At 38.6% G+C, this 25,277-nt stretch overlaps 1 protein-coding gene across 1 annotated transcript; it reads left to right on the forward strand.

Annotated features, from left to right (window-relative positions):
* Positions 1 to 592: 592 nt before the first annotated feature.
* On the forward strand, positions 593 to 24,272 carry GORAB (golgin, RAB6 interacting). Its single transcript, XM_004013683.5, has 5 exons — positions 593 to 743; positions 8,690 to 9,038; positions 11,211 to 11,312; positions 13,860 to 14,000; positions 21,620 to 24,272. Exons 1-5 carry the CDS (start codon positions 608 to 610, stop codon positions 22,077 to 22,079), a joined length of 1,188 nt encoding a protein of 395 aa, XP_004013732.1. The 5' UTR covers positions 593 to 607; the 3' UTR covers positions 22,080 to 24,272.
* The last annotated feature ends 1,005 nt before the right edge of the window (positions 24,273 to 25,277 follow it).

A 25,277-nucleotide genomic window follows, 5' to 3' on the forward strand; every position in this document is an offset into this window, starting at 1 on the left:
TCATTCACACATCAAAAAACCGAGCCGCGATCAACAGAAATCTAGGAGCCGCAACGGCCTCTGGGAGACCTAACCATGCTGTTACACGTGTCCGTTCCTTTCCCACTATTATACCCCAGTCTTCTGAAATGATTCTTTATAATTAAAAGCTTAAACCTGGACATTCTTGAGTCAACCTGCAGGATAAAGTCAGTGCAATTTTAAAGGAACCCTCTACAGATCACGCAGTGAAACCTCGCATGACCGCCACGCAGAGGGCTCCGCTCCAGTAAATTTACAAAGAGCCCCTAGAGGCAGGGTCTGTCCTCCCTTCTCCGCCACCGACTCGTAGCCACTTTCTCACTGCTTGTTTATCTCCAGCCTACTCGCATCGGTATTTCCTCTTTTTCCTCTTGAAGCGATAATCCAACAAGCACAGGAGACAGGGAGAAAGAGAAAAGCCAGGTCAAACGGAACGAAGAAGCCAAGATTTCCAAATGCACTTTATCAGGCACTGCCGGAGACAGCCTGAAAGAGATCCGGGTCCTGCTGCAAGGGAGAAGGGGGCCTTGCGTCCAGAGTTCGATGCGCTGATTGGTTGGTCCGCCGCGGCAGGGGAAGAACCCGGATGTGCCTGGGTAGTCGTGTTGGCAGTCGGGGCTCAGAGGTTTGGGGTACTAAGCGTGCTGGCAAGCCAAGGTGGATGGCGCAGGGTTGGGCTGGCTTCTCTGAGGAGGAGCTGAGGCGACTAAAGCAGACTAAAGGTAAAGGGACGGGTCTGCAGAGCTTTAATTCTTCGATCCGTTAAGGGAAGGGGCGGGGCTGCAGTTTTTGAGCGAAAGGGGGCGGGGAAAAGGGTTACCTGTTTTAGGGACAGGGAGCTGTAAATCGGAGGACAGGATTGAGGGGGCTCGGGAGCTGGATGCACTTGGAGCCACGGCTGAGGTGGCGGTGGGGGTGTGTGGCAGACCCACGAGACTGAGATCTACTTTTTAAAAAGAGAGTTATTTCAGGGATTTGACTTTTCCCTGGGAAAGAAATGGGACTTGGGAAAGGAAGTGACCTGTAGGAGGCTTGCTGCACAGATCACTGGTTGGAGGGTTGAGGTCAGAGTAAAGGAAGGAGGGGCACACATCGTATTAGAGTTAAATTGTGGTGTATGTATAGAAGCAGTGATTGGGAAAAGGAAGTACAAGGATCTGAATAAATGCAGAAAGTTGCAGTTTGTCATGATACATCTGGAGTCTTGCATTCACTTCTGGTTGCCAGATGATTTTTGCAGTTCCTTCCAACTCTTGAGAGTCAGCAAACCAAAAGGGTCTTTGAGAGATTAGGTGTGAAATGTGCAGCTATCTGTCTATCAATCTGTAGACATGCATATCTACTGACTTCAGTGTAAGCTAAAAGTTTGTGCTTGCTTCTCCATCTTTATAGTGTAATCACTAAATGGACTTTTACTGTTTTGTTATTTTTTAATGAGGAAGTTAAATTTGCTGATATTTGCTGAGAAACTCGTAATATAAACTGTGCTTTATGATTGAAATTTCATAAAGTCGTGTATAGTGATCTTGCTAGTACACACTTCTTCTGTGAGTTTATACCACTCTTGGTACCATAACTTAACACATTCTGGGGGAAAATTAATAATCCCTTCTATTCCTTTTATTAGAGTGTGAGAAAAAGTTGGATGTTGCTCAGATCAGCTTTTTTTTTTTTTTTTTTTTAGCATGGCGGTGAAGATAATCTAGGCCTGAGGAGTGAAAAGGAAGTAAATCTGTAATGTGATAGCAGTGTAGATTATCTGGATCAGGAAAATTTTGACTGACCCAGAGACCTTTAAAAGCTGAATCATAAAAGTTACACTAAAGTTTGTAATTAACTGACATTCCTGGTACTAGTACCCTGATTCTGATCTGACCCAAAGTTAAGGGGGGCAGCTTCTGCATTAGGGATGCTGATACAATCAGAATTTCATCCCTGCCTTCAAAGAGCTTATAGTCTGCTGAGGAGACAAACTATAATATAATATGATAGTAGATGTTGTACCAGAGCTTGCTACAGAATTAACAGAAATGTTACTCTGCTGGTGGTTGGATGGCGCTTGGCAGTATTTCACGGAGATTGTGTGTTAGTAGAGGTGAGTTTGCCCAGGGAAGGAACACTTAATGCTAAATTGAACACTGCTGCTACTGCTGTTGCAAAGTCACTTCAGTTGTGTCCAGCTCTGTGCTACCTCATAGACAGCAGCCCACCAGGCTTCCCCGTCCCTGGGATTCTCCAGGCAGGAGTACTGGAGTGGGTTGCCATTTCCTTCTCCAGTGCATGAAAGTGAAAAGTGAAAGTGAAGTTGCTCAGTTGTCTCCAACTCTTAGGGACCCCATGGACTGCAGCCTTCCAGGCTCCTCTGTCCATGGGATTTTCCAGGCAAGAGTATTGGAGTGGGGTGCCATTGCCTTCTCTGAATTGAACATTGGATTCATTATTTGAAAGTACATTTCTAAATATCTCCATAATTTGGTATAGAGAGGGGATGAAGGACCTTAACTTTAAGACCTATCATTTCACTGAGATGTTAGAACATAGACAACAACTAGTTTTTGACTATCTTAAGAAAACATCTCAGCATTTTGTGTACTCAGCCAACCACAGTGATTGAAAATAGTGGATCTCGCAGCTCTGCCTCTAAATCTTTTTGTCTTGGATTTCTCATTTGTAAAACTAAAAGAGCTGAATCTTTTATTTTAATGCTCTTTCCAGCTGTTCTCCAGCCTTAAAAATATATGTAAATAATCTATGAAGATGGAGTTGGTTGCCAGCAAAAATAAAGACAGCAATAGTCTAGCGAAGCCCATACGGGCATCTGGGAAAGTCAAAAATGTTCTTAATACTCTTGTTTATATTGTTTATAATATTAAAAAGCTGTCACTAGGAAGCAACCTAGTGTTCATTAACAAGGCAACGGATAAATAAATTGTGGTATAATCATCCACTGGGCTACTATCCAGCTAGTGGGAATTGAACTGCAAGCCGTATGTATTAGCATGTATAAATTTCATAGACTTAATATGTGAAAAGAGCACATTGCAGAAGAATATATACAGTCTGCTACCAAAATCATACAAAGCAGGCATATTCATTTAGGAATATAGGGAATATATTAAAAAAATTAAAGGAATAAAACACAAAATTTAGGATGGTGGGAAGGCAAGGGAATATGATCAAGAAGGGGCAAATGCAGTTTCAAAAGTATTGATAATAGTGAAATCAGGTTAAGCCAAGTTAAGCTGCAGTAACGTATAGCCCTCAAATATCAGTTGTTTGAAATTGTAAAGGTTATATTTCACTCCAGTTTCATGTCTAACGTGGGCTGACAGGTGATTGTTCCATATAGCACTACCCTCCATGATTTGGTGCTGTCATAGTTCACTGTAGTGGGAGAAGACTGTGAAGTGAGCATTGGCAATAAATGCTTCCATCAGTAGAAGATCAGTAGACTCTTAGAGAATATTCTCAATAGAGTATTATACAGCGTTAAAATTAAATGGCTACAGCGACATGAACAACATGGATGAATAATGGCAATATCATATTAAGTTAAAGAAGATTATATCCTGCATGACACCCTTTATATAAAGTTAAAATAACTAAATAATATAACATTTAAAAGAAGTATTTGTAGACACAGTATGACATAAAAATCAAAGGAAGGGAATGATTAACATATGATTCAAATGATGATTGTCTTGGGTGGGGAAAGCAGGGCTTAATTAAAGGATGTAGAACAAAGATCACAAACTCAGCCCACTGGCTTGATTTAAGCCAAAAATATTCATTTTTTCATCCCCTCCCCCCTTTTTGGATTATCTACTCTTAAAACTTCTTTTAAATTAATACTGAGGAAATTATTTCTGGTTCACTTCTCTTCCCAGTAGATTGCTGTTGCACTTGTTATTGTATCAGACCTAGTGCTAGTTCAGCATTGAATTGTAAGCATAAGTGTTATGTCACTCCCGGGTCAGAGCAATTAATTGCTAAACCGAGACCTTCCTAAGCTCTTTTCTTACCTGCCCTGGGGGCTAGCAAACACTGACTGGGTAGTCAGGCTGGAGCCCTGAGAGGCTGATCAGCAGGAAGCCCCTGCTGGCCTTCAGTTGGCACTTAGCTTTAAGAAATAAACCTTTGTTGTTTAAAACCATAAAGTTTCCAGGGTTCTTTGCCCTATAGCATAACCTAGATTTTCTTGATTGATACAGTACTCTATATTTTACATGAAAATCTGAATTTTTCTAGTGAAAAATCAGAATGTCTGGTAACATGGACATAAATTTTTTAGTGACAGCTGTCATCTTTAAGGGCTTCCCTGGTGGCTCAGCTAGTAATTAATCTGCGTGCAATGCGGGAGACCTGGGTTTGATCCCTGGGTTGGGAAGAGCTGGAGAAGGGAAAGGGTACCCACACCAGTATTCTGGCTTGGAGAATTCCGTGGACTGTATAGTCCATGGGGTAGGTTAGAGGTGGCTAATGGATTGTCCCCTTTAAACTATACTTGTGCTCCCAGTTGACCACAGCCTCCTTGATACTTGCAGCCTCCCAAAAAAGTATGCAAAAGAGCATGTTCCTTCCCCCCGCCCCCCAATTATTCCTAAAGACTGAATTTTTTAAGAGCAGTTTTAGGTTGATGGCAAAACTGACAGGTAGATGCAGAGGTTTCCCAGATAGTCCCTGCCCCAACAGGTACATAGCCATCCCCAGTATCAACGTCTTCTGCCAGAGTGACACATTTGTTATAACTTTCATTGGCCCGACATAGTCACCCGAGTCTGTAGTTTACATTAGGGTTCACTCTTGGTGTTATACATTCTACAAGTTTGGACAAATGCATGATGTCATGTATCTGTCATTATAGTATACAGTATATTTACACTGCCCTAAATATCCTCTTTTCTCTGCCTGTTCATTCTCTTCTCTCCTTAAACCTTAGCAATTACTGATCCTTTTACTGTCTGCATAGTTTTACCTTTTCCAAAATGTCATATAGTTGGAATCATACAGTATATAGCCTTTTCAGATTGTTTTCTCTCTCTTAGTAGTATGCAGTTAAGGTTCCCCCATGCTCTGTGTGGCTTGATAGCTGATATCTTTTATTTTTAGCTTTGAATAATATTCCATTGGTCTGTATGTACTACAGTTTATCCATTCACCTACTGAAAGACATCTCGGTTGATTCCAGGTTTTGGCAGTTATGAATTAAGCTTCTATAAACGTCCATGTTCAGGTTTTTGTGTGGATATGAGTTTTTATCTCATTAAAAATACTAAAGAGCACAATTGCTAAATCATATGTTAAGAAATGTTTAGTTGTGAGAAACCACCAAACTGTCTTCCAAAGTGACTATCATTTTGCATTCTCACCAACAATGAAAGAGTTCAGGTTGCTCCACATCCTCACCCACATTTGATATTCTCTGTGCGACAGATTTGGGGCCTTTCTAATGGTTGTGCGGTGGATCAGTTCAGTTCAGTTCAGTCTCTCAGTCGTGTCCGATTCTTTATGACCCCATGGACTGCAGCACGCCAGGCTTCCCTGTCCATCACCAACTCCCAGAGTTTACTCAAACACATATCCATTGATTCGGTGGTGCCATCCAACCATCTCACCCTCTGTCATCCCCATCTCCTCCCACCTTCAGTCTTTCCCAGCATCAGAGTCTTTTCCAATGAGTCAGTTCTTCACATCAGGTGGCCAAAGTACTGCAGTATCAGCTTCAGCATCAGTCCTTCCAATGAATATTCAGGGCTGATTTCCTTTAGGATGGACTGGTTGGGTCTCCTTACAGTTGAAGGGACTCTCAAGAGTCTTCTCCAACACCACAGTTCAAAAGCATCAATTCTTCAGCGCTCAGCTTTCTTTATAGTCCAGCTCTCACATCCATACATGACTACTGGAAAAACCATAGCTTTGACTAGGTGGACCTTTGTTGGCAAAGTAATGTCTCTGCTTTTTTAATATGCTGTCTAGGTTGGTCATAACTTTTCTTCCAAGGAGCAAGCATCTTTAATTTCATGGCTGCAGTCACCACCTGCAGTGATTTTGGAGCCCAAGAAAATAAAGTCTCTCATTCTTTCCATTGGATTCCCATCTATTTGCCATTTGCTATTTGTGTAGTGGTATTTCATTTTAATTTGCATTTCCCTGTGGTATATGGTTTAGATTCTTTTCATATGCATAGTTGTTATGTGTATGTCTTCTTTGGTGACAAGATATCTGTTAAGGTTGCTGACCCATTTTTTAATGCGGTTGTTTTCTTATTGTTGAGCTTTAAGAATTCTGTGTATATTTTAGATTGCAGTCTTTTGTTAGATGTGTCAGTTGCAAATGTTTTCTTCCAGTTTGTGACTTGTCTTCTCTTCCTTTGACATTGTCTTCCACAGAGCAGAAGTTTTAAATTTTCCTCAAGTATAGTTTATCCGTTATCTCTTTTGGTATTATATCTGAAATTCACTGCTATACTTGACATCTTCTAGATTTTCTCCTGTGTTGTCTTTTAGGAGTTTTATAGTTGAGTTTTGCATTAGATCTATGATTCATTTTGAGTGAAAGGTATAAGGTCTGTGTCTAGATTTATTTTTGTGCCATTTGTTGAATATTTTTGTTCTATTGTATTGCCTTTGCACCCTTGTCAAAGATCAGTTGACTGTGTTAAAGTGGGCCTATTGCTGTGCTCTCTGTTCTATTCCATTGATCTTTATTCTGTTCTTCTGCTAATTCCCACTGTCATTACTATAGTTTTATAGTAAGTGTTAAAGTCCAGGAGTGCCAGTCCAACTTTGTTCTTCAATATTTTATTGATTATTCTGGATCTCTTGCCTCTCTATATAAACTTGAGAATCAGTTTGTTAGTATCCACAAAATAACTTGCTGGGATTTTAATTGGTGTTGCTCTGAGTCTATAGATGAGTTCAGGATGAACTGACATTGACATCTTGACAGTGTTAAGTCTTCTTATCCATGAATGTGGAATATCTCTCCATTTGTTTAGTTCCCTGATATCATTTGAGTTTTGTAGTTTTCCTCTTAGATCTTGTACATATTTTGCTAGATTTATATCTAAGTAATTCTTTTTTTGAATGCTAACATAAATGTAACTCTGGTTTTTTATATCAAATTCTACTTTTTCATTGCTGCTGGGAAAGTGATTGGTTTTTGTATATTAATCTTATATATATTCTGCAACCTTGCTAGAATGACTTACTAGTTCCAAAAGGTTTTCTTGTCATTTGTTTAATTCTTAAGTGACCTGATTTGTTGTTTGGGAGTTTAAGAATTAGCATTTTTAATGTCATAGGTAGGTTCTGTGAAAATGCAAAATAAAATGGAAGTTGCATTACTCACTTTCAGAGAGATGTTAATAATTCAACTAACAAGTATAACTGAAAGGTAAGCAGGCTCAATGACATTTTCTGATGGTGTGAATAAAGATCAGTAGTCTAGAATAGGTTTCTGTTGCAAGATATAGTACACTACTTTGTGTTTCTGGCTAAAGTCAATAGTAATAAAATTTTACTTTTGATTATATGTCTTTTGAAAATACTTTCTTTCCATATTTCATTTAATTCTTACACCAACTCCTTGAGTTAAGTAAAGCAAGTAAATTTTCAGCCAGTTTGACAGATGAAGAAAGTGAGGTGTAGAATATTAATAATCGGTTGACTTGCCTAAGGTTACTGAGGTGGAGAAAAGCAACAATGGAAATTTGACTCTCAAGCTTTAACTCTCCTTTGGGAAATTTAAATAATAAGCTTATGTCGTTTCAGAGGTCGTTATTAGGTTTTACAAACCCCATTTAGTTCATTTACAAAAACTTATCAGTTTCATTTCTTGGGCACTTAATGGACTATATCACTTATTGATCTTAAGCATAGTGTGAATGTGAGTCAAAGTCACCAGTTGTCTGACCTACAAGGTTAATACTGGTATGGACAGTCCAAAAAGTACATTTAATTACTTTCTTATCATTTAATTCATAATACTTTTTTAAAAAAATACTTCTCCCGATTATTTTGTCTTCCTCTATTTCTTTGCTCAGGCTGCTATTAAAATTAGCTTGCATACATTGATTAAAGGCTAACTGAACTTTGGGGAACATAGGCCCAGGCTGTTTGGAAGATGAAAGGAAGCAATTTAGGGTTAACTAGCATCCCTAAAATTAAAAGACTTCATTCAGTAATACTTTCTGTATTGTGTCTACCTATGTATTAAATTACCCTAAGATCCGTTAAGATTTGAGAAAGGTGAAGCCCATTTGAAAAAAGCCACCATTTTATTTCAGAAGAACAGACAGAACCATCAATCAAACTTAAGACATATCAGTGAATTCATTTGTCTGCCAACTTTGGTCATATTTCTGACGGCAAATCAGGATGAAACCTTGCTTTGTATTCTAAGGCCTAACTCACTAAAGAAATGGACTTCCTCAAAGATAAATTGACAAGTAGGATAGTTTTTGTTAAATGTTAGCAGTATGATCAGAGAACTGTCAGATTCTGCAGGAAGATGGCAGATTTTCCCCTGGGATTTTAAAGAAGACAAGGGAAGAAAAACCCTGCAGAATTACTAGAGTTGAATGTTAATGCTTTATTTTCTTAGAGAAGTTATAATTATTTGCTGCTCACACAAAGGAATTTTTCTCCATTCTTTTTTTTATATATAGATCCATTTGAACCACAGCGGCGTCTCCCTGGGAAGAAAAGTCGACAACAACTTCAGCGAGAAAGAGCCCTTCAAGAGCAAAGTCAAAAATTTGGACTTCAAGATGGGTCAACCTCGTTACCTCCAGAGCAGCTGCTTTCTGCACCAAAACAAAGATTTAATACTCAGAGACCAAGTTCTTCTCTTCCTACTCCCCTTACGCTCACCTCTCCTGTTGGTGATGGAAAACCACAGGGTACTGAAAGTCAACAAAAGGAACTGGGACTTAAGAATTCCCATGAAGTTCACAAAAATGCTGAGGTTCTGCCTCCAAAACCAGATTGCCAATTGGAAAAAAAGAAAGTGGAATTGTTAGTAAGTCTATATATCCATGAGACTATCTTTCCATTTTACCTTTTTTTTTCCCCAGTGAACTTTGAAGAAATACAGTTTTAATATTTTGTTTGATAGTCTAACCTAGAAATGTGATGAATAAACTATTGAAAAATAGCTATGACCTAAATATAAGTAGCAGTGTTAAGCATTTTATATGTTTTATGTTATTGAGTCTTCACAACAGTCTTAGGATGCTTGTTTGTTGTTTTCACTTTACGGATGCGATATCTTAGAAAAGATACTGTGTTCCCAAAGTGAATACCCTGCTAATAAGTAATAGAGTTGGGGTTCACATGCAAGTCTCTGGATCCAAAGTCTGTGCCCTTTACACTCACCAGAACCAGTTCTTATTTGTATGATACTCCTGCCCAGATTGAACTCATTCTTTCAACTTTCAGATAGCATCTTCAATGACCCAGAAAAGGGTGCTTGTGAAGAGACATGAAGATCTAAGGAAAGAGTATAGGGAATTGAGAGGACAAATTAAATAATTCGTCATGAGATTTCTTTATTTGTTGTATTGGTATCAGAAACCACCTCCTGAATTTAGCCACATTCTTGTGGCAGTTGCCATTCTGTGACTTGTGAATTCTTATAATCAGTTTTTTTCTATTATATAACCTATGTATGAATAACCCTTCTTTGTTTCTCCTGATTTATCATTCACAGGGAAGAAAGAATAGTCTCTTTCTGTTTTCCATTTTCTGAGTCACTCTTTTTCAAAGTGTCGTATGTTTTATCTAATCTCAGCTCTTTTTCCAATCTCTGCTGATCCAGATTCTCTACTAAGTTTAAAGTGTTTCCTGCCCACCAGGGTTTACCGCCAATGAATCATTTTGACAAGAGATATAAAGCCATTTGAATTATGGAACCAAAATTAAATGTGCCTACATTTAATATTTTAAATGTAATCTACTCTCATAGTCCTGAAACAAGTTGGGGAGGGGGGCTTAAATTGGAAAATTGAGATTGAATGTCATTAGGAAAATTATTATTATCATTTTAGGTACTTGAGAAAATTTTCATAGAAGAAATGTCATCTCGGGAATGGTTGTTGAAAAGGAGAAATTCTGAGGCTATAAGAGAGGAAAAGGAAAGCTATATATTAGAGAATGTTCAGAGATGACATCTCACTTTTCTGAAAGAGGCACATGATAGCCCAGAAAATTGTAGAGAATTAAAGAAGTATGAAGAAGGGCTTGGAAGCTGAAGATGCCTATCTAGTGAGTTCCTTGACCCCACAGGGGAAATGATGCTCTGATAAAACTAACCGAGAACATCCCCGTATCAGTGCTGCGGATCATTTGACAGAGAGTACTGGTTTGAGCTGCAACTAAAATATCTGGGGAGGAGAAGCCTGCAAACAGTAAAAATGAGCAAGGACCAGTGGCAGCACTAAGGTGGAGATAATAGGAATAAAGAGAAAAGGATAATTTTGCAAGCAGTTACTAGGTCTCAGAAGGGAGGTTTTTGATACAATGGCTGTGAGAAATGACAGTAATAGGGACAGACGGCTTTGTCATTACCTTGTTTAATTTGCATTGACATTAAGTTTGTGAATTTACAGAAAATTTTAATGTATTTTAGAATTGGATAGATTGGAAGACAATTCATGTTTGTAGATCTTTGGAGTTTTTTTTGAGCCCAGCATTTATTTCTTAGTGTCTCACTCTTTAAAAACAAGAGCTAGAAAGAAGTGAACAAATTGAAAGAAAAATATATGAAATAAACATTGGTTATTGTTTGTTACAGAAAACTCTTAAAAGATTTGACATTAGCTATAGAACAATTTATTTTGCTATCTATTTTGCATATAATACATGATTAACTTAAACAAGTTTCTTTGTACTCCTAAAAAATGCCATAGTTCTCTGGCTTCAAGTTTGTGGATTTCTGGCTTATATGTGTATAATAGATTTCAAAGGGCCAATTATCTAAGCCTTTACATCAAATTATAGTCTTTGTTCCTATTAGAACCAAATAATGAACTGCAGATGGGTTCCTTTTAAGAGAACTTTTTTTTTTTTGGAGAAAAAAAAAATATATATATGTATATAATCTGGTTGATTGAATTTTATACTTAGGAACTGAGACTGGCAAGGTGTGGAAAAGTACCAAAAGCTCATTTGTATACATTTGCTCCCAAGGCAAGAAAAATCTCGTTGGGAAGTCCTCCAGCAAGAACAGCGGCTAATGGAAGAGAAAAATAAACGTAAGAAAGCTCTTTTGGCTAAAGCTATTGCAGAAAGGTGAGGCACCTGAACCAGGAGAGGTTGTTTGTAACCTGTAATCAGTTTTGTCATGTTCTGTATTTATTTTCCTATGTCTGTTCTAATAAATGACATTTTCTCTACAGTCATTACTTTTAAGACCTATTTAGCAAATTATGCTTTACAAGTGATACAGAGATTCCAGTCTTAATTTATTAAGGAAGGCTTTTAAAGCATAGATTATAATGTATTTATGAATATAGATGCAGTTAAAACTTAAGATCATCATCAGTGTTTTTTAGTTTTAACCAACTACATACTCATAAGGGAGCAGTAAATAGCTGTCAGTATAAGTAAATTGGGCTTCCCTGGTGGCTCAGATGGTGAAGAAGCTGCTTTCGGTGTAGGAGACCCGGGTTTGATTCCTGGGTTGGGAAGATCCCCTGGAGAAGGGAATGACAACCCACTCCAGTATTCGTGTCTGGAGAATTCCCATGGACAGAGAAGTCTGGTGGGCTACAGTCAATTGGGTCGCAAAGAGTCAGACATGACTGAGCAACTAACACTTTCAGTTTCTTTCTTCATAAGTAAGTTGGCAACAAATGTAGGTTTTAATTTTGACCTCAGCTTAATCATCTGACATGTAGAGGAATAAGATTATTCCGAGTAAGTGACTTATACTCCCACAAATCTTAATTGTATTTTTTATGGCCATTTTAAAATTTTATCCTGCCCCCACTGATAAAAGATACATGATATAACTTAACTTTATCCATGATTCTAGGTTGCCCTTAAGAGCACTGTTTTATATTGCGTATGATTCTGCTTTTCTCTCACCTTCAGAACCAGTTTGTCAGCAGTCCCTTTTCCCTTGCTGCATTGCACGGGCCTGGAACAGCAACAGTCCTATTTGAGCCTCTTTCCCATCCCTTACCCACTCTTCCCTTTTAGTTTATAGTTTCTGGTATGCTGTGGCCTTAGGAAACCAAGCTCAGTCAATAAAGTAGTGTTTGAGAATAGTGAGAACTAAATGCCAACAACTATTCAGTGGCATTGTTTTTTTTTTTAGATCTCCAGAAAAGTCTAGCAGAATTATTTCTCATTAAAGCTAGGGTATGTGTTAGGGGGAGAGGAAGGCATAGGGCTGGAGAGAAAGGTAAGTAGGTATCAGAGTAATTCAGGATTTTATCTGCCAAGGGATATATGTATTTAAAACTAATGATTTTTTTTTCTCTTACTGTACATCTTGATCTTTCATGAAGCATAGAAAATTTCAACTTGACTTACATTTCAAGAAGGAAAACAGTGTGATTATTGAAATGTATTTTAGTAGTCTTCTATTTGTAAGAGGTTAGGGAGGCTGTTGACTGGAGATTTTACAAAAAGATTTACAGGCTCAGTACTTGTTTTTCTTTATATGATTTTGATTTAAGACAGCACTGCTGTAGACAGAAATGTAAGGAAATGTAACCTGAGTAGATTATTAATAAATGGACAGTGGATATTAAAGCATGTTTGCTCAGTTGTGTCCCATTCTGTGACCCCATGGACTGTAGCCCACCAGGCTCCTATGTTCCTGAGATTTCCCAGGCATGAATGCTGGAGTGGATTGCCATTTTCTCCAGGGGATCTTCCCAACCCAGGGATCAAACCTGCGTCTGTTGCCTCTCCTGTTTGGCAGATAGGTTCTTTACCACTGAGCCACCTGGGAAGCCTGAATCATTAATATTTGAAATAAAAAAAATCACTTGGTTAACTTTTGTAGACAGTAAACAAGAGTAAATGCATAATGGAATAGAAATCAAGTCGCAGTATGGTGGTGTTGCTGAGAGTTTTATTTTCCTTTGAGAATGTGTATGACATTTTGAAACAAGAGAAATCGTGATTAAAGGTTGGCTTTGTATTTGTTTATTGTTTCTGAGGTAGATGATGTACTTGGGAGTGATGAGAGGGCTGAGGTTGCCCTTAAACAAGGGGCCAAATAGAGTGTTTGGTTTTGAGCCCTGGAAAAAATTTTGAGGACCTGTAGTTTTGCCTACAGAAGAGGAGTCAAAACAGTAGAAGTTTGAAGAAATGAGTCCTAAAAATTAAAACCACGTAGACGTTCTCAGATATACAAAGAAATAATGTTTAGCAGATGCTGGCATCTGTTCTTGGTGTCCATTGAGTATCAGACAAATGAAGATGGGCTTTGCAAGAAGAGTTTAAGGAATTTGAAAAGTTGTGTTCAATACTCTAATATATCCAGTTCTCTGTACAGGTACATCCTTTTAGTGCTTAGGGAATGAATATATAAATCATATGAGTGAATGATTTATTGTTATTTTTTTAATATTACTTTTTCTCATGTCAAAAAACAATATATACTAGTAATAAAATTTGGAATCATAAGAGGAAAAAGTGCAAATGCTGTTTTGGAGATATACTAAAATATTACTAGCATTAGTTTTATTTCAGTTTTTCTTTCTAGTTTTTAAAATTATATGCTATAATCGTATTGTATATACAGTAGATTTTTTTCAGTTGTATGTGGACATGTGATTTTAAAATGTTCTTATTTTTCCACTCATGTTCCTCATCTCATAGATCTAAAAGAACTCAGGCAGAAACCATGAAACTGAAGAGGATCCAGAAGGAGTTACAGGCTTTAGATGACATGGTGTCAGCTGACATTGGAATCCTCAGGAACCGGATTGATCAGGCCAGCCTCGACTATTCATATGCTCGGTGAGTTAGGAGTCTGATTTAGTTAATGTATATTGTTAGCTGGGCCAGAGGCATTTATGTATATCATTGTTAAGCCTCATAACAATAGTATTGGTGCTGTACCTATTCCAGTTTTTAGCTAGTTCAGTCGCTCAGTTGTGTCCAACTCCTGGAGCTTGCTCAAACTCATGTCCATCAAGTTGGTGATGCCATCCAACCATTTCATCCCCTGTCATCCCCTTCTCCTCCTGCTTTCAGTCTTTCCCAGCATCAGGGTCTTTTCCAGTGAGTCAACTCGTTGTATCAGGTGGCCAAAGTATTGGAGCATCAGCTTCAGCATCAGTCCTCCTAATGAATATTCAGGACTAACTTCCTTTACGACTGACTGGTTTTTTCTCCTTGCAGTCCAAGGGACTCTCAAGAGTCTTCTCCAACACCACAGTTCAAAAGCATCAATTCTTCAGTGCTCAGCTTTCTTTTTGGTCCAACTCTCACATCCATACATGACTACTGGAAAACCATAGCTTTGACTATATGGACCTTTGTTGGCAAAGTAATATCTCACTTTTTAATGTGCTGTCTAATCAAATTATCTCCTTCTTGAAGTCTTCATTAACTCTTGAATCTGCCCTACTCATTAACCTTGTTATATCCCTGTTAGAGGATTTCTTGCTTTATTTATTTATATTTTAGTCTTTCCTGCTAAGCCATCAGCTGTTTAATATTTGAGACTCTTTAAAAGTCTGAATGACTTCCTCCAGAACGCTATATTATTCTAACACCAAGTCTGTGCTCTTTCTTTAAGAAATTTTGATTATCTGAGATGGTCAAAGGATTAGCCTAGTACTCATTTCAGTTTTCATCAAAGAAAGATCTAGGTGGTTTTTTAAAAGCCTTTGAGTATTTTAAGGAAAATACCACTCTGTATTGAAAGCTTGAAGTTTTTTCCTTTTTTCTTTTTCAATTATGCTCTGTGTAAAATGGTTTGCTGTCACATGTTTCCTTGGTTTCAATGACTGGCATTTTTTTTTTTAAGAGAAAAAATCATCATTGCATGTTCTCAAAACAAACACATGTAAAGAATTACATGAACTTTAAACAGATAAAAGAGCAAAAAATTAAGTCCAATTTCAGGGTTTTCAGTCTTTTCAACATTGCTTTAATCATCCTGGTTTGTCTTTTTTCACAAGGGAATGCTGTGTTAATGACTCAGTTTTGCATCTTTCTCTGTAACAGTAGAAATCAATCAGAATGCCTCATTAGTCCAGAGTAAACCACAGCATCAGAATGTTTATATAACAATTTAATAAAGCGGAAATGCTTGATTGTGGTTTTTAATTCACTGTTTATTGTTTAAGAAAGAGGTTTGTGGTGTCCTTGTGATTTTTGTAATTGTTGTTTGACCGTATGCTATTAGACCTAATGGGTTGCTTTTATTAATTAACTACATAAATTAATGCCATCAGTAGCTGATAACTGGTGGTTCTGTTTCTATTAATAAGGTCATTAAGGAGGTAACCAAGATTTTATTAAGATTAGACTAAGACTAGATTTTTAGCACATTTTTCCTCTGTAACAAGTTTGCCAGAGGAATGTTTTTATGCCTTTTTAGCTCTTTAAATGAATAATTCTGAATATTCTGGATGTCCTAACAAAAATCATTTGATCATGTTTTAATTTTGTCCTAGGGAAGGGCTGGAGAAGGATGCCTTTATACATTGAACATTATATAAGAAATGCCATTGTTTTAGCCTTCAGAGAACCACAAAGAAAGTGGGATTGCTGGTTAAAGGAAATAATACCCCACAGTATATGAGTATTTTTTCATGACATTTTTGTACACTTTATATAGTAAAAAGATTTTACATGATAAATTGTTGCATCTCTTAACAAGCTAAAGATGACAGTTTATCATGGTACTAACACTGAAATAGATGTTTGTGAATATCCTTATTGTATGTGTAACATTATTTTTAAAAACATAAGCTCTTGAATTAAGTCAAAGAGAGCTACAGACAATTTAGCCTAGAACCAGGGTTGTATTTAGCCTAGAACTAGGGTCATGCAGAAGATTAAGACAACATTTTCTAAATTTACAGCTGTGGTTGTTAGGCAATTATTATACTGGAGTGGGTTGCCATTCCCTTCTCCAGGGGATCTTCCTGACCCAGGGATCAAACCCAGGTATCCCACACTGCAGGTGAATTCTTTACTGCTGATAATAGTATTATGGTCTAGACTTGTGCTGAAGGTAATCCCCAGGGTAGTCAGTTTCATTGGTTCTGTGGGAGATTTCCTTGACTTTGTTTAAATAAAAATGTTGTTCTGCCCACAAAAGGTTCTTCTATGCAATTAGGCCAGAATTCACCTTAAAACTGGTTTCTGTAGAGCAGTGTCAGGGTAGACACCTCTGAGAAGATGACACTTGGGATGAGCCAGCTGGAGAGAGTTGTCACGGCTGCTGCTGTTCACAGCTGTGATTACAGTGCTGCCCTGTGCTGTGCAGACCAGCTTGTGAAACTCCCTGTAGAACTTTTCTTTAACCCTCAGTAGACTGGGAAAGATCGAAGGCAGGAGGAGAAGGTGACATCAGAAGATGAGATGGTTGGATGGCATTACCGACTCAGTGGACTTGAATTTGAGCAAATTGCGGGAGATGGTGAAAGACAGGGAAGCCTAGTGTGCTGCAGCACATGGGATCGCAAAGAGTTGGACACGACTGAGCAACTGAACAACAGAATACCAGGAAAAACAATATTCACTATTTGCTGTGCTCAGTGGTGTCTGACTCTTCGGCAACCCCAGGGACTGCAGCCCGCCAGGCTCCTCTGTCCATGGAATTCTCCAGGCAAGAATACTGGAGTGGGTTGCCATTCCCTTCTCCAGGGGATCTTCCTGACCCAGGGATTGAACCTAGGTATCCCACACTGCTGGTGAATTCTTCTGAGCTACCAGGGAAGCCATGTTGATTTGGCAGGACTGCCATAACAAATTATGGAAAAGTCAGTGGCTTAAAACAATAGAAATGTATTCTCTTGTGCTTCTAGAAACCAGAAGTCTGAAGTCAGATGTTAGCAGGGTTGCCATTCCATCAGAGACTCTGGGGAAGAGTATATTCCTTTTCTCTTTTGGTGTCTGGTGGCTGAAGACATACCTTGGCTTGTGGCGGTGCTGCTCAGTTCTCTGCCTCCAAGGTCACACTGCTTCCTCCTGTTTTCTCTCAAAATGTTCTCTGCCTCTTTCTCAAAAGGAAACATGCGGTTGCATTTAGAACCCAGCTGGATAATCCAAAATAAATTCCTCTTAAAATCTTAAACTCTGTCACACCTTTTGCCATTTGAGGTAATGTTCACAGATTCTTGGGAATAGGAAGCGAATATCTTTGGGGGGTCATTTTTTAGCCTGCCACAACATGCATCTTTTGATTTGTCTAATAACTACAAAATTGGCCTCCCTGGTGGCTCAGATGGTAAAGAATCTGCCTCTAATCCAGGAGACCCGGGTTCAAACCCTGGATCAGGACGACCCCCTGGAGAAGGGAATGGCTACCCACTCCAGTATTCTTGCCTGGAGAAGTCCATGGACAGAGGAGGAGCCTGGAGGGTTACAGCCCATGGGGTTGCAAACTGGGATACAGCCGAGTGACTAACACTTTCACGTTCAATAACTGCAGATGTCTTCCTCTGTAAATTTTCTTTGCTCTTCTGGGTAGAAAATGAAAACTAATCCTCACTTGTGTTTAGTGAAAGCTAAGAGCAGATTATAAGTACGATGTTTCCAGTCTAATTTTATACTTTATTAAAAGGTGATGTAATACTTTGGCAAAACAGTAAGGAAACTAAGCAGTTCATTATTGTATTATCCTTTTAGGTCATTCCATCATTCTCTGTTATCTTATTATTTTAATTTTTCAGCATACATGGGAATAACAGATGAGTAATGAGGAAGTAATTCCTAGGGTGAGAAAATGACAAATGTTTCAAAAAATAGGAAAAAGTGTATTTCAGCAATCCCCTAATGTAGCTTAGATTCTAAAAGGGCCCAGTGGACTGATAAAGTAACTGTAAAATATAATTAGTCTGTTTTTTCAAAATATTATAAGTAAATTTTCTCTTTGTTCTCTGGAAAACTTCTAAGAAAGAATAAAAATTATGATATATTGATACTTACAAATAGTTAGAACTGTTCAGAAAAGAAACTAAAGAACTAAAAGGTCTAAGAAAACTTTTAATTTCAGTGGGACCTAATGCATGCCAAGGGTTAATGGTGTTTTAAAAAAATTTCAGGGATACTGAAACCAAGAGATAGTTTCTAGAATCCTTTAAATAACATTCATTAAATCATTCAAGATTCCTTTACAATAACAAAATGATTCTATAATTACATTTCCAGTTCAATTTGTCTTACTGTATCATGTATAATGCTCTTATTATTCTGTTCCAAAGTATGTCTTCATAGTCTGATTTGGTATTATCCACTTGACCCCCAGACTTGTAGTGCAGTTTGTGAAACTAATCAATATTTTTTTAACATAAATCACTGTAATATATATATGTGTATGTTTCTGGCCAGAGGACTTTAAATAAATAAACAAAATGCAGAATCTTCAATGATTTATTCAGAGTGAAAGATCAGTAGAAACCTAGGGACCGATTTGCAAATTTTATTTCAATTCAGCATTCATGAGCCTAGTCAGTAAATCTTTACTAACTGACTTTGACTGACTGAGGCTGACCACAGACTTGCAGAGAAGTGGGGCTTGAGTCAAGGGGAGGGACAAGATACATATACCTCTAGAGAATGTTGTCAGAGCTCTCAAGCTTGATGGAAGAACATTCATAGGTAGGATATTATAAAATATGGGAATAAGGGATCCATATACCCCACATACCCTCCTTTGTAACAATTCTTTTAACATAGGGGTAGTTGAAAAACAGCTTGTTCTTATTCTGATATTTACTAGATGACAGTAAAATAATTAGATATGAGAAGTGAACATTATGTAAAAGTTTTCAAATGTAAACCCTAAGTCCTTAGGTTGTTTAATAAGTTTAATTGTAAATATTTGTGTGCTTAGTTGCTCAGTCATGATCCCATGGACTATAGCCCAACAGGCTCCTTTGTCCATGGGATTCTCCAAGCAAGAATACTGGAGTGGGTTGCCATGCCCTTCTCTAGGGAATCTTCCCCACCCATGGATCAAACCCAGGTTTCCTGTATTGTAGGCAAATCCTTTACCATCTGAGCCACCAGGAAAGCCCAGATACATGTTTAGTGATATACTAACAGTACTTTTCAATTCTGGTGCTCTGAAGAGGAAGTTCTGTTTCTTGAATGCCTACCAGGCACTGGGCTAGACACTTGCCCTGTTTTTTCTATTTAATGCTTAGTTAACACTCCTATGAGGTATTATTATCATCACCATTTTATAGACAAACCAAGACTTAGTTCACGAAACTACCCCTGCTCACCATACTGGAATATTTAGTCACTGCCTGCCTTTTTTTCAGCCTCTTCCACCGGAATGTGGCTGTGTTTTGTTTTCATGGTGGCAACATGTGCCTGGGGGCACACTTGATAACAAAAATGGGAACCCCACAACATTTAATCCATAAACTGAACTGAGGGGCCTGGCATGACCTGGCACTAAGGGTTCTGTTTAAATTGATGTAAGTCAAACCAAGCCAACCCAGCCAGAAGGAATTTTGGAACATGGAGGGTTTGATTGAAGAGAATTTGATATCACATAGCTGGTGGCCATATTGGGCTGTGAATATGACAGGAAAGCCTAAAAGAAAGAAACTCTGGTTTCTGACCATTGAAGAGAAGAGCCCTTTATTCTGATGACATGCCTGTGAGATTGCCTCTTACATCCTGCAATAAAACCCCCTCTGTACTTGAGCTAGTATGACTCAATATCTGTTCATCACGTCCAGAAAAGGCTTTTGCCAAAAGATGTACACACATTGTAAATGAAAAAGGTAGGTTTTGAACCCTGGGTTCTCTAAAAGCAAGGCCTGTTATTTATTTATTTTTCACTGTATTTCCTTCTGAGACTCTTGCATAAGGAGATCATACCTATTTCTCTTTTTGCCATAACTCTATTACTGGAAATTACTATTACATTGAGTAAGGTAAGGCAGGGCTTCCCTGGTGGCTCTGCAGTAAAGAATCCGCCTGTAATGCAGGGGACTCAGGTTCGATCCCTGAGTCAGAAAGATCCCCTGGAAGAGGGCATGGCAATCCACTTCAGTACTCTTGCCTGGAGAATCTCATGGACTGAGGAGCCTGGCAGGCTACGGTCCATAGGATCGCAAAGAGGTGGACACAACTGAAGCGACTGAGCGTGCACGCACTCAAGGTAAGGCAATCATAACGGGTAAGGCAGCATAGCCTTCAAAACTGGAGGCTACACTAACTTCTGTTAGTAGTAACTAAATAGAATAATTAGTTGGTAGGTAGGAATCAACCTCTTCTAGACAAAAAGAAAAGCGACACATTATATGGAAAGACAAATGAAAAAAACAAAAGGGAGATCATAAATTGACATTCTCAGTAGAATTACCCTGCATCAAATAAGACTGGCATTATCTACCTATGGAGTTTCTATATATGTAAAAATAATTGGCTTTTCTTAGTAAAAGGCTCACAGTAGTCTGTTGCAGAGTGAACAGGGTGAAAACAACCTGGGTCTTCTCAACTGGGGGCAGTTTTGCCCCGTAGGAGACATTTGGTAATATCTGGAGACATTTTTGGTTCTCACAAGCAATAGGTGCTACTGTCCATGTCTTTCTCCACCAAAAGGTTTCTCCCTTTTCTAATCCATTTGGTCAAGAGATACAGATTTTTCTGCTTTCTCCATCCATTGTTATACCTCTCATAAATTTAACTGGCTATATGCTAGAGCCGGAGAGGGCAATGGCACCCTACTCCAGTACTCTTGCCTGGGAAATCCCATGGACGGAGGGGCCTGGTGGGCTACAGTCCATGGGGTCGCTAGGGGTCGGACACAACTGAGCGACTTCACTTTCATTTTTCACTTTCATACATTGGAGAAGGAAATGGCAGCCCTCTCCAGTGTTCTTGCCTGGAGAATCCCAGGGACAGAGGAGCCTGGTGGGCTTCCGTCTATGGGGTCGCACAGAGTCGGACACGACTGACGCGACTTAGCAGTAGCAGCAGCATGCTAGAGCTGGCTTGCCCTGGTTCATGAGAGAGTTTGTGTATCTCTTCCCAATTCTGCATTCAGGGATATCACATCAGTAGCTTGAAATTGGCCATGGTAATCATAGTTTTACTACAGAAATTGACAAACACTGCATACTAGGGCTTTCCCCCACTGCAGCTAGCACGCCACTGAATTAACTTTTCAGCCTGGTTTCATTCACGCATAGCCTTGGAAAGAGAAAATGGGTACAGGAAAATGTGGTTAGGTTAGGAGAGTCCAGACGTGCATGTTGTGGAAGTTTCCGCAGCAGTACCCTACTTGGTCTAACATGTAGACAGGTGTTTGTAAAGTATTAATAGCCATATTTTCTGCATACATCATTTTTTCTGGTGTTGGAGTTACTGTGTCTAGCCCTCTGACTGTCTCCTTCAATAGCTAGCTAATAGACCAGTGTTTCTATCTGCTCCTGCAGGAAGCGGTTTGACAGGGCTGAAGCGGAGTACGTGACAGCAAAGCTAGAGCTGCAGCGCAAGACTGAGCTTAAAGAGCAGCTCACTGAACACCTCTGTACGATCATCCAGCAGAACGAGCTCCGCAAGGCCAAGAAGCTGGAGGAGTTGATGCAACAGCTGGATGTGCACGCCGACGAGGAGGCTTTGGAGCTCGAGGTGGAGGTGGAGAGACTGCTGTGTGAGCAAGAAGCAGAAGCAAGGAAACAAGTGGTTCATTTAGAGAGGTCCTGTCAGCCTTCTGGGGAGAGCGCAACCTTCGAGTTGGCTAAAGAGAACAAACAGCCTCAAGACCAGGCTGCTTCCCCAAAGGTAGACAAACAGGGGGAGAACTCCAATAGCATTGCCCTTCTTGATCCAGAACGGCCAAACCAAGAGGTCGAAACTGCCGTAAAAGACATTTCAGCTTCTCTCATCACGTGAAGTGTCCGTGTTTGTTCTTTACAATTAAATGGGGTATTCAGTAGACTTTCTGTTGTAGATTCTGCCATGACCTATGATAGATGCCCCTTCAAAACGATATTATTTTTTAAATCCATTAGTTTTAGTATAACATGTTTGGAGGTTGTAGAAAAATTTCAGATTATGATAGTTTTTTATATGTGGACATAGTTTACCTTGATTTTAATCCAGGTCTTCCATTGTATCCTTATTACTGGGTGAAAACAAGTGATTTTGAAGGATAGAAGAAAAACTACATGGTTAATTGTTTTTCTCAGACCAGGTGAATATAGAAATGTAAAGTAAAAAATGATAATCAGTACTTAATGGAACTTATTTAACTTCTCCTAGGAGAAATGTTGGAAATGAGAGTTCTATTTCATGTAATCAATGCTGCTGCTGCTGCTAAGTCACTTCAGTCGTGTCCGACTCTGTGGCCCCATAGCCGGCAGCCCGCCAGGCTCCCCCATCCCTGGGATTCTCCAGGCAAAAACACGAGTGGATTGCCATTTCCCTCTCCAGGGCATGAAAGTGAAAAGTAAAAGTGAAGTCGGTCAGTCGTCTCCGACTCTTCGAGACCGCATGGACTGCAGCCCACCAGGCTCCTCTGGCCATGGGATTTGCCAGGCAAGAGTACTGGAGTGGGGTGCCATCGCCTTCTCCGCATGTAATCAATAAAGAGACACAAAAGCGAACATGTGGAAAAGAGAATGAGAGACAAAACTAACAAAAGTACGAGGTTGAATTATCTATTCAGATCTTACTCGTGTAAAATACAACTTGGAAGTTATAGTTTACAAAAAGAACCAGACACCTTAAGTTGGCTGTTGATATACATGCACCCACATATAAACATAGGTATGTATAAATATACCACGGTATATATAATTGTACTATTAATATATTATCTCTTTTCTAATCAGCACATTGCTTAAATTTAGGCAGTGAAAACCCTTCTACAGGCTGAAAATAATACAGAAAATCTGATTGCTACTTTTGATTATTTAAAGGTGATATATTTTTTTCCTTAAAGTTACGTGTGTGTGTTTTATATGTTGGATATAAATTATCCTGTCATGGAACATTAAAATTGTTAAAATTTGTTAATTGCGATCACTAATACTTGACCACTACATTGTACTATATGTGAATGTGTAACTATCACATGAAATTATGATCTATTTATCAGAAATTCTGAAAGTACAAATGTTACATTTTAAGGCTTAACGAACTATTAAAAGAGAAGATAAGGACAAATGTAATATTGTATCCATTATAAGTTCTGAAAAAGTTGGGGGCATCCTATTTTAAAATGAGTTTGTTTAAAGATATTACCTTCTAGTAATGCAGGTGAGCTTTTTATGTTATGTAATTTGAGTTGAATTTATAGCTTTCCATTACTGACCTCTCTGAACAGAAACACTTAGATAGTTTTTTTATTTATGAATTACGTACATAAAAACTGAAAGCTTCATTGTTCAAAACAATTATTTTTCTAATGAATAAATGATTCTAATGCATTTATAATGTGACAAGTTTAAACAGTTGAGTGTGTATTCTTAAGCACTTTGTGGCAATAATGCATCCTGTTTGTTCATGTGGTAGGGACTTCCCAGGTGGCTCAGTGGTAAAGAATCCACCTGCCCAGGCAAGGGACGCAAGAGATGTGGGTTCAGACACTGGGTTGGGAAGATCCCCTGGAGGAGGAGATGACAACCCCACTCCAATATTCTTCCCTGGAGAATTCCTTGGACAGAGGAGCCTGGCGGGCTATAGTCCATGGGATTGCAAAGAGTTGGACACGACTGAGCAGCTGAGCACACACAGTCTGGTTCTCAGTTTATACTTTTACTTAAAAGTACAAGGAGGAAGGAGAACTGTGAAGTAAATGAATTGGATGGGACCTCAGAGGTGACTCAGTTTAATCGTCTTACTTTACAGTTGAGGAATTAAGAGAGTCAGAGCTTTTGCTTACAGCATGCTGGCCAACTTGCTCATATTAAAGTGCTGGTAAAGTTGCAGTTTTAAACTCGTGATATATCTCTTACGTATGTAAGGCCATGAAGCTCACTGCATTCTTCCACTTGAAAATTTTGCTCTCTAACATATTCAGGATTTGTGTTTGTACATGTGAAATGCTTTCAAATATGTCTATAAAAGTCCCTGAAACCATTATTTTACCTTGCTTGACTTTCCCAGGGTGGTATCCAAGTGCTCAGGTGATGATATAAGTGACAAAGTTATATTGCATCAGTTTTGTGCAAGGCAGCTGTCTCCCATGTGTGAGAGGAACAGAGCAAATGAATGAGAATGGGGGCTTATTGGTATGAGGACCACATGCACTGGCTTTTCCAGGATAGCCCTGGTATCTTTTAAAATCATAAAATACATTTGAAAGGCTTTTGATATATGAATTCAGAAATCCACAATAATTGTTACTTCTACGAATGAAACTATTGGCTCAAAATTCCTGCCATGAGTTTACTGGGGTGCTTCATTGAACTGTTCCTCTGGTGGTGAACTCCTTTTCCTTCCACTGCTCCAGCTGTTATCAAGGCTCTTAATAATATGCTATGTAATTTCAGAGTTAACTGCTTTGTTATCTCGCTTGTTCTATTTAAAAGATAGTGTTTAGAAAATTGTAGTGATTTTCACTCATTATCTTTAAAAAGCATACTTTGAAGAGTAGTAAACTTGAATTCCTGAATTTAAAGGTTCTTGCAACTTGAGGCCCTACTTTCTTTATTATATGAGCCATTTTTATAGGTTTCTGAGAATCCAGCTTCCCTAAAGCATGGTTTTTAAAATTGCATTTAAAAATGAAGAGTTTTTTCAAGTGTTTCACATCTGCATAATTGTCCTGAATTATAGCAATTGCAGGTGGTAAATCTTTGTACTCACTGAGAACACAGCTGGTTTCCAAGTCAGATGTTAAAAATCTCTGATTGGAATTCCTAGAACGTATTTCATTGCTGGATTGCCATTTGAATTACAGAGTGAAAAACTCAGCTGTAAACTTCTCTCATTCTTTGTTTGGATTTGGCAACAGCACTCTCAAGGAGCTTAAGTATTCAGCAACTTCCTCTTTTGAGGCACTGGCACAAAACGAACTCAAGTTATTCTGACCCAGGCCATTCCCCGTGACCTTTATAAATGATGTTATGGGTTTTGTATTTCTAA

This window comes from Ovis aries, chromosome 12, assembly GCF_016772045.2.
Source record: "Ovis aries strain OAR_USU_Benz2616 breed Rambouillet chromosome 12, ARS-UI_Ramb_v3.0, whole genome shotgun sequence".
Classification (NCBI taxonomy): domain Eukaryota; kingdom Metazoa; phylum Chordata; class Mammalia; order Artiodactyla; family Bovidae; genus Ovis; species Ovis aries.

Excerpts from the sequence above, each read along its gene's own strand:
- GORAB (XM_004013683.5), top strand. The coding sequence starts at position 608 with ATGTGCCTGGGTAGTCGTGTTGGCAGTCGGGGCTCAGAGGTTTGGGGT. Across the intron at positions 9,039-11,210 it reads GAAAAAAAGAAAGTGGAATT|GCAAGAAAAATCTCGTTGGG; the intron begins GTTAGTAAGTCT and ends TTTGCTCCCAAG. Across the intron at positions 14,001-21,619 it reads CTCGACTATTCATATGCTCG|GAAGCGGTTTGACAGGGCTG; the intron begins GTGAGTTAGGAG and ends CTGCTCCTGCAG.